This window comes from Carassius carassius, chromosome 5 (assembly GCF_963082965.1).
Source record: "Carassius carassius chromosome 5, fCarCar2.1, whole genome shotgun sequence".
NCBI classification, from domain to species: Eukaryota; Metazoa; Chordata; class Actinopteri; order Cypriniformes; family Cyprinidae; genus Carassius; species Carassius carassius.
The window spans coordinates 2,264,890-2,285,461 of record NC_081759.1 but is presented as its reverse complement, the minus strand read 5'-3'; the positions used below and the strand labels follow the sequence as shown (position 1 = coordinate 2,285,461).

The window sequence follows — 20,572 nt, the reverse complement described above, 5'->3', positions numbered from 1 at the left end:
GCGGCGAAGAAAAACAAAAACAAAAACAAGCTTTGGGTTGCTGTCGCCGCCCGCCCGTTTTTTTTTCTCCCACACAAAAATGTATACTGTTGAACACTAACGCTGAATTGAACGTGTGCATAGAATGTGTGTTTGCACAAACCACTCAAAAAAACAAAACAAAACAACAAAAAACTGCTTAATAAAAAATACTATATAATAAATTTAAGTTGCCGAAGAAGGTATTAGAAAATAAAAATACAGCCAAGCATACGATACTTTGTAATTTTTTTAGTATCATTAAAATGTTTTATAGTTTTTATTAATTGATCGAATGTCTATATTTTTATATCTCCTGTAATTTTTGTTAAAGGTCTTGTTTTGTCATTATACGTTTCAGTAACATTTATTTCAGTTTTAGCTATTAACATTAAATGAAAATGGGAAATATTGCCTTGGCAACTACATGAAATAAAACAAGTTTAAAAAAAAAGTTTTTGAAATAAATATTTATGATTTTGTTATTTCTGTCACTGTACAACCTTTTGTTTCAGTTTTCAGCAGTCTTTTAGCTCACTCTGATAATCTGTACTTTTATGGTATGAATAAAAATCAGAGCAAAACACACCATCTAGTGGCTAACTATAGTTTTAACATTTAACAAGGCTTAGATTTTGACGAGAACACAAGGTTAGAAGTGTAAAGATATATATATATATATATATATATATATATATATATATATATATATATATATATATATATATATAATGATTTTAGCACCCTTTATATGAACTTAAGTCATTTTATATGTTAACCAAATAGGATATATACAAACCTACACAATGCAAACACCATCCATCGGGACACAGGACCATTTGAAGTGAACAGTGCGTCTAAACAGCGCAGCGGATCACAAGTGCTCAGCGTCGTTTATGGTAAATATCTTCCAGTGCTATATTCTTTAGTATTTTTATTAGAATCCAAACACGTTTTTTTCGAACCCTTTCAGTTCCATGCGCGCGCCGGCGCCAAATTTAGAGCTGCGGATTACTTGTTTATTTCAACAGAAACAACAAAACTAAAACATAAAAACCAACAACATTTAAATTGTGTATGTGTGTGTGTGTATATATATATATATATATATATATATATAGAGAGAGAGAGAGAGAGAGAGAGAGTAATTTTTCATACTATCTAGTTATCTATCTATAATCTATGACTCCGTTCAAACCAGATGTGACGAGATGTTTCTGATCTACATTTAGCATTATTAATCAGTAAGCGAAGAACATTTCCAAAGAATCATGTAATTATGATTGAGAAAATTGTTGGTAGATGGCTAGAATAGAACTTAAACTTTAAAATTGCCATTTATCTTTATTTTCTGCTCAAGATGATAACGTTTTGATTATTGTAGCTACATTGTTTTTAGATAATGCTGTCAAGTAGGCTAAAATATAAAACTAGTATAGATTTCAGGAGGAAAACCCTGAACAGAAACAGTATTTGTTCTGTCACATGGCCTCGCATGTATCTAAATGTAAAAATGCATTACATGTAATGTTCGAACTCTTATTATATAATTTAATTACAGAAAAACTGTTTCAATACATGAGGTTTTAATGATGCCATTAAATGACTTGAAACTCAACTTGTACTCGAGACTTGACTTGTGAACATCATGGTTCAGAAGATAGATGATGATGACAATCACACAGAAAATACATTCAAATCTGATGCATATTAATAAATATTCTTTATTTTGTAAATTTTGCACAATGCTTTCATAATCACATCCAGTCATCTTTATAAATGGATGTTTCCATCTTCGTGTAAAATCTTTTTACTCAGATAATTATTTCTGTACACATTCATCGGTACAATTCTTGCCACTAAAACTGTCACAGTCAGTGAAAATTTGGGGAAAAAAAAAAACAAAGAAATGTTTAACAAACAATACATTAAGACTACCAACACCTAACCCTACAGTCAAGGCCTGCAAGCTCCATGATCAATTTAACAACTGTGTTCCTAACGACCTGCTCCCTAATCAGACCTGCTCCCTAATCAGCGTGTCAAGAGAGAAAAGAAAACAAAGCCAGCTGTGATTGGTTGAAAAGGACTGAGCGTGAAAGAGGAGGGGCCTGAAGGGGAAGACATGTATATAAATGCGAAAGACGTGTAACGTTACCCAACAAACATGAACATCATCAAATACAGCGCTGAAATTGATTCTCTTACCCATTTCATATTCCTAAACTCAATGCAGCAGTGATCATGAGTGTTTTGACGCTCTATAAAAATAAGTGTGAGTTAGTGTGTGTGAGTCTAGTTGACGCTGGTGGCCGGCAGCCACTCGCCGCGGCAGTATTTGGTGAAGCGATCTTTAAGGTGCTGTCTGTACTGGTCTCGTGTGCGGTAGAACGATTTGTTGTTCTCTACGAATGACTGGATCTCGTCCTGCGTCAGACAGGTCTCTTCATCTGAGGTCACTTCTGATTCATTCTGTGCACAAAGAAATTACAGCAAAAAGTTACTACTTGCAACTATCTCAATAAACAAACAGCAGTGAGTACTAAACCATTTCACAATTCATTTTTAATTAACACACAAGTACATTATTAAACTGGAATACATCTTAGAGGTCTGTAAGCAAATACAATTTTTAATATTTAATATAAAACTTGATGTACTATTTACTATAAGTTTTTGTTTTAAAATATCACTGTTATAATATTTTACTATTGAGTGCGTCAATCTATTAGAGGTAGACTTAAAAGGAGGCTCAAACTTCTCGTTGTTAATGTTGAATCTTAAAAATAATTTTCAGAGATTGAAGTAAAGTTGAAATAAAAATATGAATATTATATAAAAAACTTTATTGCTTTCTGAAAAACTAACTTTGCGTACACATTCTATAAAATCAAACATTTGGTGAAAAAAAAAAAAATCATTTATTGAGAGAAAACTAACTCTAGATTCACATAGGGAAGAGTTTGAATGAGCTTTCATTTCACAACCTAAATATTGTGCCTTTCTTTACATGGAAAAAAATAAAGAAATGTTATAGTGGAGCCCATAATGAAAAATGGTTGTATAAATATAATGGTAAAATAATTTGACAGTTTGTGGGATCAGCTATCAGACTCACCAGTAACTCCATGAGGCTCTTGGCGCAGCTGTTCTCCTGTGTGCAGGTGTCTGGTAAGACAGGCTGACTGTGGAAGTGTCTGCTGCTGCTCACATGATGGCTGAAGCTCTCACAGGATTCACAGCATGGAGTTTCTTTGCTTCTGCAGGCGTGTGGTGAAGGGGAGAGAGACTCGTGAAGGGCAGGAGATCCAGATCCTCTCCTACTGCCATCAGACACGCAGCTCTCCTCTGCTTGAGATCCCTTCAAGAGACAGGAAAAGATCACAACATGTGCCTTAAAACAACTAATATTTCAGTTAAATATTTTGATTGTTGTTGAATCAGATGAGATATTTACACCTTATTTTTTGTTTGTCATTTATTATTTGTTTCTCTTTATTATGATACATGTGTGCTATGTTATGTAACCAGTAACTGCTTATTTATATTAAAAAAAAACCTTGTTCAACATGATCAATATACCTTATGTTCTGCAAGTGAACATCACTTTATTGTGCGTCCCAAAGAGGTACAAAATCACTTTCACATTAAATGTTTCCTCCTGGTGGAATGACCTGCCCAACTTAATCTGAATCCTTAGCCATCTTCAAGAATCAGCTAAAAACCCATCTCTTCCATCTTTATTATATGACCCTCTAACTCTAGCACTCTCTATTCTAATTCTATTCGGTAAAAAAAACTTGTCCCTTTTTGACTTGCACTCTATCCATTTACTAACTGCTTTTTTTCTTACAAAAAAAAAAAAACTAACACTAGCTTTTCTAATCTTTTTGTATTCTATTTATTTGTTTATTATACAATTAACAATAGCTTGCTCTATTTAATGTTTTATTTTTATTTTTTATATAATAATAATAAAAAAACGTGTACTGCATTAATCTGAGACTTGTTATAGCACTTCTATATCATTGCTCTTTTGTTTGCTTCTATTGTCCTCATTTATAAGTCGCTTTGGATAAAAGCATCTGCTAAATGACTAAATGAACCTGAGAAGCATCTGACTGAAGCAACACATAAGAGCACGCTTGGCTACTTTGTCCAAAACAAGTGTCAACTCACATGGTCGCTCCTGCAAAGTGACGCCTTGTTTTTTCTTTTCTTCTTTTTACTTTTGCCCTTTGTGTTGTCTTCAGAGTTTGCCCAGCACTCCACACAGCTGTCCACAGCGTCCTCTTCCTTCTCCTCTGAGCAGCGGTGACTACACGAGTACTCACCTGGAGAGAACCACAAATATGATCCTTATCAAATGTCTATCAAAGCAATCTTCTATATATGATCGTGGCTGCACATAAAATGCCAGGAGCTTTTGCACAACAGCAAGCTCTGATCTGATTGGCTTGCTGTACTCTGTTGTCTGAAATTGTAATACATTTTTAGAATAGATCCAGAGATTAATAATAAACGGAGCAATTCCAAAAGGGTCCTCGCACCACTGGTGCTCGGGCCCTAACAAATACAAATTCAATGTATTTGGTCATCAGTGTGTTTGGAATATGCATAAGGTAAACCCAGTGAAAAAAATAAATAAATAAATAAATACTACAATGATTCTGAAATGCGTTCATTTTGTGCAAAGTTTATTAAAAATACATTTAGGTATTTATGTACTTTAAAAAAATTACCCTGTATGTGTAGTTTTAATTTTGTGCTTAATGCACTTTAATTGTGCGGAAGTAGTGCTGATGTCCTACATACAGATATTACTTAAATATACAGGTCCTTCTCAAAATTAGCATATTGTGATAAAGTTCATTATTTTCCATAATGTAATGATAAAAATTAAACTTTCAAATATTTTAGATTCATTGCACACTAACTGAAATATTTCAGGTCTTTTATTGTTTTAATACTGATGATTTTGGCATACAGCTCATGAAAACCCAAAATGCCCGTCTCAAAAAATTAGCATATTTCATCCGACCAATGAAAGAAAAGTGTTTTTAATACAAAAAAAGGCAACCTTCAAATAATTATGTTCAGTTATGCACTCAATACTTGGTGGGGAATCCTTTTGCAGAAATGACTGCTTCAATGCGGCGTGGCATGGAGGCAATCAGCATGTGGCACTGCTGAGGTGTTATGGAGGCCCAGGATGCTTCGATAGCGGCCTTAAGCTCATCCAGAGTGTTGGGTCTTGCGTCTCTCAACTTTCTCTTCACAATATCCCACAGATTCTCTATGGGGTTCAGGTCAGGAGAGTTGGCAGGCCAATTGAGCACAGTAATACCATGGTCAGTAAACCATTAACCAGTGGTTTTGGCACTGTGAGCAGGTGCCAGGTCGTGCTGAAAAATGAAATCTTCATCTCCATAAAGCTTTTCAGCAGATGGAAGCATGAAGTGCTCCAAAATCTCCTGATAACTAGCTGCATTGACCCTGCCCTTGATAAAACACAGTGGACCAACACCAGCAGCTGACATGGCACCCCAGACCATCACTGACTGTGGGTACTTGACACTGGACTTCAGGTATTTTGGCATTTCCTTCTCCCCAGTCTTCCTCCAGACTCTGGCACCTTGATTTCTGAATGACATGCAAAATTTGTTCAAAAAGTCCAGTACTGCTTCTCTGTAGCCCAGGTCAGGCGCTTCTGCCGCTGTTTCTGGTTCAAAAGTGGCTTGACCTGGGGAATGCGGCACCTGTAGCCCATTTCCTGCACACGCCTGTGCACAGTGGCTCTGGATGTTTCTACTCCAGACTCAGTCCACTGCTTCCGCAGGTCCCCCAAGGTCTGGAATCGGTCCTTCTCCACAATCTTCCTCAGGGTCCGGTCACCTCTTCTCGTTGTGCAGCGTTTCTTGCCACACTTTTTCCTTCCCACAGACTTCCCACTGAGGTGCCTTGATACAGCACTCTGGGAACAGCCTGTTCGTTCAGAAATTTCTTTCTGTGTCTTACCCTCTTGCTTGAGGGTGTCAATGATGGCCTTCTGGACAGCAGTCAGGTCGGCAGTCTTACCCATGATTGCGGTTTTGAGTAATGAACCAGGCTGGGAGTTTTTAAAAGCCTCAGGAATCTTTTGCAGGTGTTTAGAGTTATTTAGTTGATTCAGATGATTAGGTTAATAGCTTGTTTAGAGAACCTTTTCATGATATGCTAATTTTTTGAGATAGGAATTTTGGTTTTTTTTAAGAGCTGTATGCCAAAATCATCAGTATTAAAACAATAAAAGACCTGAAATATGTCACTTGGTGTGCAATGAATCAAAAATATATGAAAGTTTAATTTTTATCATTACATTATGGAAAATAATGAACTTTATCACAATATGCTAATTTTTTGAGAAGGACCTGTATTTGATTGTGCTAAAGTGGAATTATTGCAATTATAACTAAGGAACACTTTAAATATCTGGTATTATATAGAGATCATACAGTAAAATCCTTATTAACAGTGATATTAAAGGTCCCGTTTTTCACGCTTTTTTGAAGCTTTGATTGTGTTTACAGTGTGCAATATAACGTGTTCATGTTTCGCGTGTAAAAAAAACAGTATTTTTCACACAATCCACCTATCTGTATACCGCTGTTTTCACTGTCATAAAACGGGCTGATGACTTCCTTGTTCTAAGTCCCTCCTTCAGAAACACGTTAAGAGTTCTGATTGGGCCAGCGGTTCCTGTGTTGTGATTCGACAACAGCTGAGCGCAGGCTGCCCTCTTGGTAACGCGATTGGGCTAGTTTTGAGAAGCAAGTGGGCAGGAGCATGTGCTGGAGATGTAATCACAGGAGCGTTTTTACTGACGAGATGCGCATGAAAATCGCATTCAATTTTTTGCACAGCCCTAACATCTAGTTAACAAAGCTAAACAGCGTTGCCCTTTGTGTAATAAGTTACAGAAACTGTTAAACGTACCAACTTAAATAATAAAATACACTTACCGGTTGTGGTCCATAAACAACGCCTTCTCCAGACAAAGAGGGAACTGCTCTATCTTTCAAGAATAATCTTTGTGCGAATCCGGCATTAAACTGATTGAGATTGAGGAAGCTGTCCTCAGCAAAATGTGCTGCACATAGTTTTACATGTGGATTATAATTTTCGGGAACCGAGTTAAACATAAATTGTAACCATTAATCTCCAAGTACAGCATCCCTGGGAAGCCCAAACAAAGGTGACTGGACTCATAGATGAAAATAATAGCGTTTCGACGACATGGTGAAAAACACAAATGCAGCTCTTCCTCTTCTCTGTCGGAGCGCAACAAGACCACGCCCACCTTTTTGTGAATTCATGTGGGCGGAGGTTAGTCAAAAAACTGTTTTAGTGACGTCATTACTGCAGGAACTAGAGGGATGTAGTCCAAACGGGTCGTTTTTTGTAGGCGAATTCTGTTAAATAAAATATCATGCTTGGCATTGAACTTTGAGCTTTAGAATTTTACAGATATTATTTATACTCTAACAACAACATTACACACTAACTAATGTTTAAAAAAATGGGATCACGAAGAACGGGACCTTTAAAACACATTTTAGGCATAATATTAAGAAATGTGCATTTTGCAATAAAAAAACACTCCAAAAAGGGTTTAATCATACAGCCATTTTTAATCAGTAAATTTTAAGTGATCTATCAGTAGATATATTAATGTGCTTAAAGTTTACTTTATATAAAATGTTTTTTTTTTTACTAGGAAATCTCCAGATCTATTTTAAAAATGTACTAATTAATAAAATTGTTCTGACCGAATTATTGTTTAATTTTTTATCACAGTTAGCAATTTGACTGAAAATACTGTAACATTGCTGTAGTTCAAGAACACTTGTTTTGTTAACAGTATATAATGGATTATAATGGGTAAGGTAATAAATAGGCAAGATTTTAAAACTCTCAGATCAATATTTCATATCCTCATCATTATTTATGCAGTAAAGTGATCCCTTGTTTATCTCGGCTCAAGGCCATTTGCTAGGAATGTACTTTCTTCTTGGAAGCTTTGTGTTTAGTGAGCTAATAAAATCTTTCACCTCAAATCAATATTTTGTGTCCAGTTATTTATTCAGACCAACCCATCATACTTAATAATAATAAAGACTCCTCTATATTTGCCACATTTAGTTGCATACCCGTTTCATCATGGTTGCACATGCCCTCGATGCAGGCCACATCTGAGCCCTCTCTGGATCCCGTCTCGCTGCCCTCCATACTGGAACAGTAGCCACAGTCACTGCCGTTACTGTGAGGCAAGAGTGCTAGAGGAACAGACAGACACAAACTCACCAGTCAGGTGCATTCTGGGTCACTTCTATGCATAATTCAGTTACTAAAGCCTTGTGTACCTTTCTTGGTTTTGGGGGAATGCAGGATGGAGGCGGCCGGGCAGGTGCAAGATGAATTCTCGCTGGTGATGAGGACCTCTGCGCTGCTGACAGACTCCTCTATACTGCCACATGACTTACAGCCGCCGTCCACAGACTCAGACGAACCCTGTGCAGAGACAAAGAGGAAGTGAATTCAAGAAGAGTGTTTTACTCCAGTTTTAGCAGTAGTTTTCACAACAATGTTTCTTTTTGTTGTATTCATTGTTAATATATCTTACATTCAGCACAGTAAGTCTAACTGAAACCACATTATTATTTATATTATTTAAATGAGTACATTTTCAATACAACTTTTAAAATGAATTTAAATTGAAATAAATACCTTTATTCTGCAAAGATGCATTTAATTAATCAAAAGTGTCAGTAAAGACATTTATAATATTACAAAAGACTTCCATCTCATATAGATGCTGTTCTTTTGAAGAAAAAAAAAAAAAACATATACCAGAAAATCTGAAGCAGCACCAATGTTCATAATCAGTATATTAGAATGATTTCTGAAGATCATGTGACACTGAAGACTGGAGTAATGATGCTTTTTAAATTGTACAAATATTTCACATTATTTCAGTTTCTGATCAAATAAACGCAGCCTTGGTGAGCAGAAGAGATTTGAGAAAAGGAACAGAGACGCATTAAATGAGTCATTACCTCATCAAGACTTTTGTCTTTCCCCCCCTCCGCCCCTTGTTCGAAGCCACACTTGTTTTTGCGTCTGTTCTTGCGTTTTTGCCTCTTTTTCTCCTGTTTGAGTTCTTTGGCTCGCTCCTCTTCTGAGAGCTCCTCACAGAGCTGCTCCAGCCGGCTGATGCCCTGAACCCTCTCCACCGCCATCTGCACATCATTTAACATAAATGAGTGAACACATTATAATATACGACACTTTCCAGAAGCACAAAATAGGAATTAAGCAAATTAGTGTGAGAGTGCAATTACATAAAAGCACGGACAGAAGTGGGAAGTTCTATGTATCTACAGACAATGCACAAATTAAAAAACATATCCATAACAATCGATGCAATCAAACTTGTGTTTAATGATGGTGTAAATACCAATAAATTACATTGCATAATTTAGTTAAATACTCTCCCGCCATAAATCATGCATCTGAACTATAACTACTACTATAAATTCATATGCAGTAAGGTCAGCCAGAAAAATAAGCCGAACAACACTGTTTGTTTTATGTGTTGTTATTTATAACAACACTTGCAAATTGCTCTTTTGTTGATTTTGATTCCTTCCATTGTCCTCAATTTGGATAAAAGTGTTTGCTAAATGACTAAATGTAGTATTTTTCTACAGTTAACTGTCAATTCAGCAGATGATGTTGAAAATATAATACTGTTTATAATGATTTTAACTGTTGGATTTATACCCTACTGATGGAAAGAAACATTTGGGAATTAGATGATGCTCAGCGTGAATACCATGAGATTGTTACCTCGAAGCTTTTGCGGAGCGCATCAATACCCAGATAGAAGAGCATCTGCCACGTCTGCTCTTCTGCTCGCAGCTTCTGCCAGATTCTGTGCAGCCGCTCGTACAGATGTATTCCTAGACACGTCAGCACTTCCTCCTGTGCGATATCTATGGTCTTCGCGTGTCTCTCTCGACGCCTGTAAGTGAGCCACACATTCTCTATGAAGGTATATCTAACTTCCAGTAGATTATATGGTGTGACTTTAATGCACGTTACACAGCATGAGGACTGGATCACTCACTCATAACCCCCAGCGAACTCTGGTTCTGCTCGGCCCAGTAAGTGTGCGATGAAATCAGTCTCGCAGCAGACGTGGATGTGGCGCTCATGGGGACAGCAGCGTAACCCCTCATACAGAGACGCACAGTAGCCCTTCTCTTTACTGCAGTCCAGATCTCCTACCAGGATGTTATACGCTCTCAAAACCTTGTTCTTACAGTCTGTACAGAACCTGAGAATGATATTGAAAATAAATAAAAAATACATTTTTGTCACTGAGCTGATTCAGAGAAATAAGGTCATAAGGTCACAATTTCTCACCGGTGTTTGCGCAGGTACGTCTCCAGAGTCTCCAGCAGGGAGGTGCTGTCAATCAAAACCACTTCATCACGACACTCCTGTGACATCAGCTCCCACACATCCATCCAGCTGCCCCTGCAGATCCAGAACCCACTGATACAGTCACTTACATCTCTACCAGGATCAGAAATGTACTTTCCGTTAAGGGGCAATATTTTTCCAAGGACTAACTTCCAGTGGCATTTAATTTTAATAATAAACTCAAATGTATCTGTTTGGTCTTTTATGTCAAATAATTATATTTATAAAATTCAGTATAGGCAGTTACCAATGCATCTGACATGCTGTGTTTATTCACACAGACTGCTTATGCATTCAGCAACTGATCGATGTTATGTGATCAAGGCAAGTTCACACTCTCATCTTACATAAAACTGGTCTATATAAAATGAAAACAAACAGGAACTGTAATATGACAAAAATCGTTGTCATTATTGGTTATCGTCCTCTTGTAATATATAATGTAATAATGATTATTCACTTTTATTCATTTCAACAGTTGTAACAGATTTAGTTTTATTTCTGTAGAGGCATTTTTTGACCCCTTATGTTGAATTTGGAAGGCATTTTTGTCCTAAACCTCCATTAATTTCAGACCCTGACCACTATCATTATAACAAAATTTTTTTTTATTGATTCCTTACTTCAAAAATTTTAATTTATAAGAACAACACTGCTAAAAAAATGGGTTAGGTTGTAATGGAGCAAAAAAAAAAGAAACGGTCATCTGAAACGCCAAATGTCACATGATCATTAAAAACAAAAGTTACTGACTCACCCTAAAGGCTTCGGTTTGTGCGTGTCTAAAGAGTGCAGCTGACAGCGTTTGTTCTTTTTACTCTTGGGAATGGAATCAATTACGTTGTTTAACTTTGACCTACAAAAAGACAAAGCACACATATTAGAATGAAAAACATCAACTAAATCATATAGGCAAAAGAACAAACTAAAAGACCAAAAAGATTGAAGCTTAATTTCATTGGATTGTCAGGCTATGATGATGATTAATAGCTAATATTTTCCCTGCCAATCATTCCACCTTGAAGAAAAATTACAGAAAGTGTTTCTTTGGAATAACTTGCTCAGTGCAAATCACACACACCACACAAAGAGCAGAAACATTTAATAAAAAGCAAATAGGGTGGTTTTAATGTGGACTTCAGTTGGTCTGAGGCAAATGTAACACTTACCCGTGAACATAGAAGAGTGTGTAGAGTTTCCTGGGGTCTGTGAGACATGCGCGTGTGACTGATAGCACTCCAGAGGATCCCACAGTGAGCGGATCTAGTGCAAAATACCCAGAGTCTGTGAGCTGAGAGAACAGATGCTCCACGCTGCGCCGACAGCCCACACACGGCACCGACTGAGACAGAGCGCTGAACACCTCACGAGACATCACCATCAACGCCATGTTCAAGTCCTGCGGCTTCAGCATGCTGTGATGCTGGTGGACCAAAAACACAGGTGGGAAGGTGAAGCTGCAAGCCATAGAAGTCTGACTCTTTATCAATTATAATTTATTATATATGTATATATATGACTTGGAAAGAACCAGTTATTTTTTTAATTTGTCCAGATAAAAGAAAAAACAGGGAATTCAATAGGGTGTCCTAACATTTTCACATGATTGTGTGTGTGTGTGTCGGTATATAAATATTTGGGGTGTAACAGTACACGAACATGACGGTTCCATATGTACCTCGTTTTTGACCTCTCTGTTCGGTTTTGGTACAGCAGATATATAACATAACATGTTTTTCTTCAATATATACATGCATGTGTGTGTATTTATATATACATAATAAATATACACAGCACACACACATATATTATGCACACAAAAAAAACTTATTTTGGATGCGATTAATCCTTGCCCAACACTAAAATGAACATAAATTAAAGGCAGTACAATAAATACTACCACTATTAATGTAGAGTATGGAGAATGCTTTTTTTAATTCATTTTTTTTGCATAACTGTAAAGAGAATTAGAGGGTATTCTAATTAATTGTCGTGAATAGTAATTTTATATTACAGATTTCAATAAATATTTAAATATTAATCTAATTTTTTCCCTTTGGTTTAGGTGAAATATGACTCTTAACAGGCATCATGAGAATCACCGGCAACAGTGAAAATGAGAAAATGTCACTGTGTACCTCAATAAACTGCTTCATTTGTGAACCGTTGATCTGACAGCTGTCAAAGTCCAGAATACTGTCAGGAAACTCCATCACCATCTACAACATAAATTTTTTTTTATATCATCAAAAGAACGCAGTGCTTCTTCCTATATAATACCCTGAATTCAGTTTGCTTTCAGTAATACATGTATAGGGGAACATAAACTGCTTAATACAAAAGTGCCTGCCAAGACAAACTTCTAAACATTTAAATGGCATTGGCTGCTAAAATACTCAAATTGACAGATCAATCACATATTATAAGACCATATTTTTAAAATAAACAGGTTTAATATTCATTTTACGTTGGCTTTAAAGATGGTAAAATGCAAATTGCAACTTAAAATGATCTTACCGTGAGCGAGTCATCGATGTACAAGGGAATCTGGCGTGCGAGAAACAGATAGTCCTCTTCTCCGTCTCTGCAGACAGCCACCAGACGCGCCATGTCTTGCCCAGATCTGCGTGTGGACACAACCACAACATCACCTCCACTAGGAGTTTCAATACAGACAACTTTTCAATGTAATTTACTTATTTACATGGACTTACATATTTTCTGAAGTGAAAAGTATGACCCACGTGAATTTTAGTTAGTTCTAGAATTTTAGGCATTCCATAAATATAAATATTGTAATTTTACTTCTGTTCTGATTATAATAATGACAACAAAAAAACTAAACACTTGTTTTCAGTACAATAGTATTATTGCAACTGTAATTTATTTAAATAATTTACATAATTTAAATGATAGTATAATTAAAACAATTTATTATTATTATCATCATTATCATTATTAAATACTGGCTTCTTACAGTACCATTTTTTTATTGCAACAGTAATATTTCTTTATTTACATTTTATAATTTAAATAATCAAAGATATTATAATTATTTTACAGTACAATAGTCTTATTGCAATAGTAATATTTCAGTTTAATATTTAAATAATAACATTAAATCATTAAAAAGCTTGTTTTTTTTTTACAGTACAACAGCATTATTCCAAATAGCAACAATACAATTAATGTACTACTTAGATTTTCACATGCCTGCTTTTTTCACCCAGAATAATAAATATTTGTCCATTTCTAAAAAACAAACAAACAAACACTGGTTTCCCAGCAGCCTTCGTAGCTTTGCTAGGATTATAATCTTACAAATACACTCTTATCCGACTACAGAGACTTAAACTAGGGATGCACTGATGTACCGGACGTTTTTTTATTATTATTTTAATATATATATTTAATATCAGAAATAGCATGAAAAGGGCCAATACTAATGGTTTATTAATGAACTGCATGGAAACAATGATATACATGTCTGCTGCATAATCCAACATTTTTCTCTGAGCAAAATAATTTAACACTTGCCAAAACAACATAAAATCTGTTCAAAATTCTGTTTTGGCCTATGCAAATGTGACGCTAATGCATCCAACAAGTGAAACTCCACTCAGCTGTAAATTCATCATAGTTAACATTAAATGGCGATGCACCGGAGTTCATTTATCTCAGGATATGTCACGAATCGCCAATTAAGCATTAGGTCTACATTTAAGTAAAAATGTATGGAAGGCAATATGCAGTTTTTTGTGTGTTTGAAACCAACAAAAATGGTAGGATCATGTAGAACACATCACACACCTGCAGCGTTTCTGTCAACAAAGATATGATGATGTTTGTGAAGAACAAAGCCTATAGTTTACATAATAAATTATATTTTAGCATCCAGATACGTCATAAATATGGAAACATTTGGATTGAGAATGAGAGAGGTAGGCTTCAGTTTCGCTTTAATTAGTTTGTCTTACAGCTTAAGGGTGCTTTCACAACTGCCTCATTTAGTTCGGTTGAATCGTACCAGAGTTCGTTTCCCCGTTTGGTGCGGTTCGTTTGGGCAGGTGTGAAAGCAGCAATTGCACTCAGGTGCGCACCAAAGGCAGACCAAACAAGCGTACCGAGACCAGCTTGAAGAGGTGGTCTCGCTACGCTTTCAAACAAACTCTGGTGCGGTCCGTTTGTGGGGAGAACGTGATGCGACCTTGAACAGACCCAACTGCAAAAAGTACTGATCATTTTTGGACTAAACCAGCTGGCGTAGTCAGCTGCGCTGTGCATTATGGGATGAGGAAGTGTTTGTTGACAGTTTGCACTTTAGCACGGCAGCTCGTGGACAAAATAGGAGTAGTGAGGAGGACATAGACATTTGGTCAGATGACCATGAGTATGTCAGAGTTAAGAAGAATTAATGCATGCCTCTGCTTGAAGTTACGAGCGATGCCCGCTCACCGTTTGCAGTGCATTAGAACGTTGTTTTCAAGCCGCATCTGCGCTTCATTATAGAAATGTATTGTTTGCATATTGTGGTGTATACAAACAATGTACTAGATTATGGCCAGGGACAAAACCAGTCCGCGCAGTTGTCTCTCCATAGTTGTGTTGTCTCAGTGTTGTTTGCTGGCTTTCCCTCTTGTGTTGGAATATTCCCACACGTAAATTCTGACCAATCGAAAAGCAGTTTAGGAAATACGTCATGGCCAATGAGTGAAGTGGATGTTGTCATGTGACTGCATTTTGGTTAGTTTCAACTGGTTCGGACCAAAGCAATCAGTGTGGTGTGAAAAGGAACCAAAAAAGCTGAAAAATGCTACAATGTATAATTGTTTGCCCTTGGTTTGGTCCAAATGAACCGAACTAGAGATGTGAAAGCACCCTTAGAGGATTTGTTGTGGAGAGAAGTGAACTAAAAAAGATAAACTGTGTTTATAATGTTTGTAAATATTTTGCTTAAATTACAGCTGTTTTAGACTATAGATTATTTCTGAATAATAAAAATAAAATAATAATTATATATTAATAATAAAATGCGATGCATAGCCAACTAATTCAGGCTGGTTTGCTTTTTCCCTCTCAAAACACTTATAGGAACTTTTTTTTATTTTTTTATCCATGCTGCAAACATTTTTAAATATCTTGATAAAATAGTCCTACTTTAATGTCTAAAGCGCCTAAGCAGTATTTTCTTTTGTTTATACATTTGGTCAAAAACTAGAAAAGATGATGCTGTATTGGCTATGACTAAGTGCAAACTTTTTTTTCTTTTTGAGTTAAGAAATGCTGTACTTTACTATTATTATAGGCAAAGAAAAAGTTTTAAAAATAATGTTATTAACTAATATTTTTTATACTCAAACTGATTTTGGAACGGTAATAAAACAGAGGAACGAAGAATTGTTCAAATATCAATTCTGCTTGAAATGAACCGATCTACATATATATATATATTTGATGTTTTTCATTTTTAACTCCTACTTTATGCAATTGGTCAATATCAGTATCGGCCAAAATAAATCCTATTGGTGCATCCCTAACTTAAACACTTACTATCCTCAGCTCTACACCCCAAACTTATATATATATAGATAGATAGATAGATAGAAAGATAGATAGATCAAATAAATGTGTCAAATAAATGTAGTAACTCTTTTATCAGAGAAGCCAAGTATGAAGAGGTCAAGCCACATAACGTGCTAACAATAAGCAGCTAAACAGCCTCTCAAAGCTCTAAAATATCTAAAAACACATCTCAGATAACATTCATATTAAATACCCCTGTCAGTCCGCACTCATGATCACTCCAATGACACATATGCTAATTAGCCTGTTAGCCACCTGTAGACCACAACATAAACGAGTCATTTCGACATATTTAATGCTACAGGGATTGAATCTGAGATGATGTTATAACCAAGAGATGATTTTGAGTGTCGAAGTCGAGTTAGCGCACGGCTAACCTGTCAAACTTTTAATCGAGATGATTAGCATGCTAACGTTAGTTCTGTCAAGCCCGAGCTACTTTAAACCTAGCATGTATTAATGCATGCTAAACAGTCTGCAAATGTACTTTAAAACAAGACATGCTTTTTAAATTCAGAAGTGTCGCGTCAAAGATCTAGTTTGACTCACGGACTGACACCCTCAGTGTTAACTCGACCCATTCCGGGGTTATCATTACCTTTCTGCTGTTATTGCACTTGAAAGAGCGACTAAATGAACACATATCAAGCTGCAGTTGTCGGACTCACCTGTTTTACAAGGTTTTTTCTCTCTTTTTTTGGACAAAAACAAACAAGTGCGACAGAGGCGTATGTGGCAGGCGAATGTTCTATGACCTCTGGCCCCCGGATACCACAGAAAGTAGTTCCGGGCTCCGAGTGCATGACGTGTGCGATTTGATCGACACATGAGCGGAGACTATTTTAGAGGAGCAGAACAAATAAAAAACAGAATTGAAATATAAGTAGATCATAGATAGTATTCTACCTTCATCTAAAAGTTAATCGATTTTTAAGATAGTATATTTGCTGAAATTAATGAAATTTATTAATTAAAATATTACTTAAATATCAATTAAATAGTTCAAATGCATTTTTCTAAATCTTTGACAATTTTTATATAGTTTTATGACTTGATATTAAATGTCTAGTTAAACGACTTTCATAATCATAACTTTTGTCATTATTTTATAGTAGGTATATGTACGCAGTATTTAAAATATAAATATAAAATATAAATATAAAATATAAAATAATAGTAAAAATCTGAATTCCTCTTAGTCTTTATAATTCTTTGTTTTAATGACCGCATTTTGATTGAACTATTATTTAATTAAATGACTACATTAAATGTTTGCTTAAATTGCATTTTTCTAATTCTTTCACAATTATTTTCATATTGTTTTATGACTTAAAAGTTTGATTAATATATATATATATATATATATATATATATATAAATATTCAAAAAATCGTATAATTAATATGCATGCATGCATGAAAAAAATGTTTTTAATCAATTCACCACACAGGCCCTCTACATTGTGAACTGCAAAGACACAAAAATGATTAAAACCATGGAAAAAGTTCAATGAAATGTAGGCCGATTGCAGCATATAAAAATACAAAAATCTTCTGTTCTGCTGTTCTACATATCTCATATGTAATACACAGTAGCAGTATATTTACAAATCACACATTCAATTTTATTAGAACTTTGCAAAAAATATACAATGTTTTCCAAAGCAGCTTTGTGAGAGCCATTTAAAAAAAATAAAAAATACAGTGTAATCTGAAACAAAACGAAAGGGTGTTTACCAGAACTTAATAGTTATATTATTGATATGCAATATGAATATAACTAAGCTATTCATAAACATATACAAGAGCAGAACACTTACAGCTAAAACGTCATTGCTGTTCAGTGTGTCGATTAACACATTGGTCAAACCAGTCATGATATTTGCAATTAGGAAATATAACAACTGATTCCGGTTAATAGACTGTACAAGGCATAATGCATCCATATTTTTTTTCATTTTCTCATTTGGTAATGACTTCTTGTTTTGATATGGACACCACGATGCAGACACAAAAGAAAAATTAGACATGGCTTTAGAAAAAAGTAGCAGTAAATCAGAAACGCTAAGGCATGAGAGAAAGAATAAAGCCTGTGCTACAGTCCAAATACAGAAGGGAAGATTGGCCATTCTGCGTGACACTGGCTCAGTGCATCTCTGGCACACATACAGAGCACAGAACAACACAAAACTGGTTAACAGAAGGTTACGGATCACTCTGATCCAGTCTTTAACCAAATTTCTGCTCTGCATGAGGTAACGGCCAACTTGAACCCCAGCCATATAGATGGCGATGTAACCCACCACTGAGAAGATGCCCTCTCTGTTCGCCTGCAGAAAGCCTGTGCGCTCGCTATTATAGATGAGGAAGGACTTCAGACCTGTGGTCTCCAAAACAACCTGGTAGCTTCCACCAATGAGAAGAGCAAGAAGCCATGAGGCGTCCACAGGGAAAAGAGCCAGAAGTGCGGACGCCACCACTCTGACGATGGCTAACGTGAAGAAGAAGTTCCAGTGAACTCCATACTCTGTCACATGTTCATGGTAGCCTGATGATTTGACGCTTGCAAGTCTCACTAACCCTAACAACACCAACGGCCAGACGGAAATCAGTTGTTTAAAAACATGACTGAGCTTCGACCCTCGGATGTCCTTTCCTCTTGCTTCGGGACACACCAATGCATTGGCCATTACATATGCTCCGACGCCGAAATCCATCACCCCTGTTCCATAAGTCTCTGTTTTTGCATAACGTCTTGGGAAGACGCTAAAATCAACAGCCAGAATGCTTATGGCGGTCTTCACGTTGACCAGAACTCGAAACACGGTCACAAACGGGACCAGGTTGGATTCTACCCTGCTTTGCACAAACTTGTCAACTGTACTGTAAAGGGAACCTTGAAAGGGATGCTTTCCGTTCTTGTAAACGAGGTAGAGGACAACTAAGTCAACTACAGCGATGCCCATGATGACAAAGTGAAGGATGTCGCTCAGCGCAGTGCATGACAGGACCAGAGGCATTATTAGTGCTGTGAAGTCCAGCAGGAGATGGGTTCTCCAGGAGAATGGGAGAACCCCTTTTCCAAGGTGGAAAACTATCAGGAAAAGTCCTCGGCTGAGAAAACACAGCGGGGCTAAGAGGGATCCCAGCGAAACCTCCGTAAGGGTCGTCCCATTGTGATTGCTGACAAATGCAACTTTTACTTCTGCTGATGCCATTGTCTGTAAAAAGAGACACGTGTCAAAATAGGTAAAGTACAAACATAGACTGTAAGTTGATACAGAACACAAACATAGTATGTGTGAGTATATATATATATATATATATATATATATATATATATATATATACACACACACAGCATATATCAGTTAAACATATATTTGTATATCTTAAGATATAAAGACAGAAAGATAGATATAGACTTCATATTAGTTGAAATATATTTTTTATATTTTAAAACTATTTTATCTAACAGTTTATAACTTAATATTAGTTAATTAATTATATAATCTTATTAAATAAAGGGAATATTAGTAAAAGTCAGCATTTTGTTTAATTTGTTTTAGTATACATGCAGTTTTTATGATCACATATTAGTTGAAATATTATTTAATTAAAAGACGATGTTAAATATTTGCTTAAGATATGAATTAATTGTTTCTAATTCTATTACAACTGCTTTCATACTGTTTTTTATAAATTATTTTATAATTACTATGCATGCTGTCTATATGAGCACATATTAGTTGGGACATCATTTAATTAAAAGACTATATGAAACATTTGTTTAAAATGTTTTTTTTTTAATTCTCTTCCAATTATAGTTTTTTTTAGATAGATAGATAGATAGATATAGACTGTAGAAATACATATATACATACATGCAACCACCACACACTCAACATACACACCTCAGAATGACTCAATTAAATCAATCACCTACAATTAACCATTAGGTTGCAGTTGAAGTTTTGATCTCAAATTTTAATGTTCAAATAATTCGAGAGAGTATTAAAGCAATTCAATCAAGACACATATTTATTAAAGCTCTATATAGTATGGATATTAGGACATGTGACCTACCTTGTCCGGTGTGATGTGTGGACATGAGATAAATCAGGTTAGGTTAGACTAAACTGCAGAGACCAACATTACAGCAGTGGCCTGTCAGGATAAACCGGTTTAGCACACGAAACATGGATTCCCATATATCTATACTAACTGTAATTGCATTTCTTCATTAAATAGTCAAAAAAATAAACATTCGTCTTACAAATCGTTCATTCTTCTGTAATAATCCTCACTTTATAACAAACTGTAGCCACACATTGGGGTTGCGATGCTTCTTTTCCGCATTGGGCGTGGCTTAAAGGCAAATGTCACTGTATGGGGCGGGACTTTTTCCTTGCGTCCAAATGCGTGACGTCGCTGCGAGCGTCAGT

At 35.8% G+C, this 20,572-nt stretch overlaps 2 protein-coding genes across 2 annotated transcripts; both read right to left on the bottom strand.

Annotated features, from left to right (window-relative positions):
* Positions 1–1,724: 1,724 nt before the first annotated feature.
* On the bottom strand, positions 1,725–16,934 carry LOC132140596 (gametogenetin-binding protein 2-like). Its single transcript, XM_059549412.1, has 14 exons — positions 16,797–16,934; positions 13,063–13,168; positions 12,684–12,764; positions 11,715–11,968; positions 11,303–11,401; positions 10,486–10,599; positions 10,187–10,396; positions 9,907–10,081; positions 9,114–9,296; positions 8,421–8,568; positions 8,208–8,333; positions 4,198–4,352; positions 3,137–3,379; positions 1,725–2,490 (listed from the first exon to the last, which is right to left on the bottom strand). Exons 2-14 carry the CDS (start codon positions 13,153–13,155, stop codon positions 2,314–2,316), a joined length of 2,058 nt encoding a protein of 685 aa, XP_059405395.1. The 5' UTR covers positions 13,156–13,168; positions 16,797–16,934; the 3' UTR covers positions 1,725–2,313.
* Positions 16,935–17,730: 796 nt separating this feature from the next.
* LOC132140594 (phosphatidylinositol-glycan biosynthesis class W protein-like) lies at positions 17,731–20,466 on the bottom strand. Its single transcript, XM_059549410.1, has 2 exons — positions 20,214–20,466; positions 17,731–19,348 (listed from the first exon to the last, which is right to left on the bottom strand). The coding sequence occupies exon 2, from the start codon at positions 19,343–19,345 to the stop codon at positions 17,861–17,863; it is 1,485 nt and encodes a 494-aa protein (XP_059405393.1). The 5' UTR covers positions 19,346–19,348; positions 20,214–20,466; the 3' UTR covers positions 17,731–17,860.
* Positions 20,467–20,572: the final 106 nt, after the last annotated feature.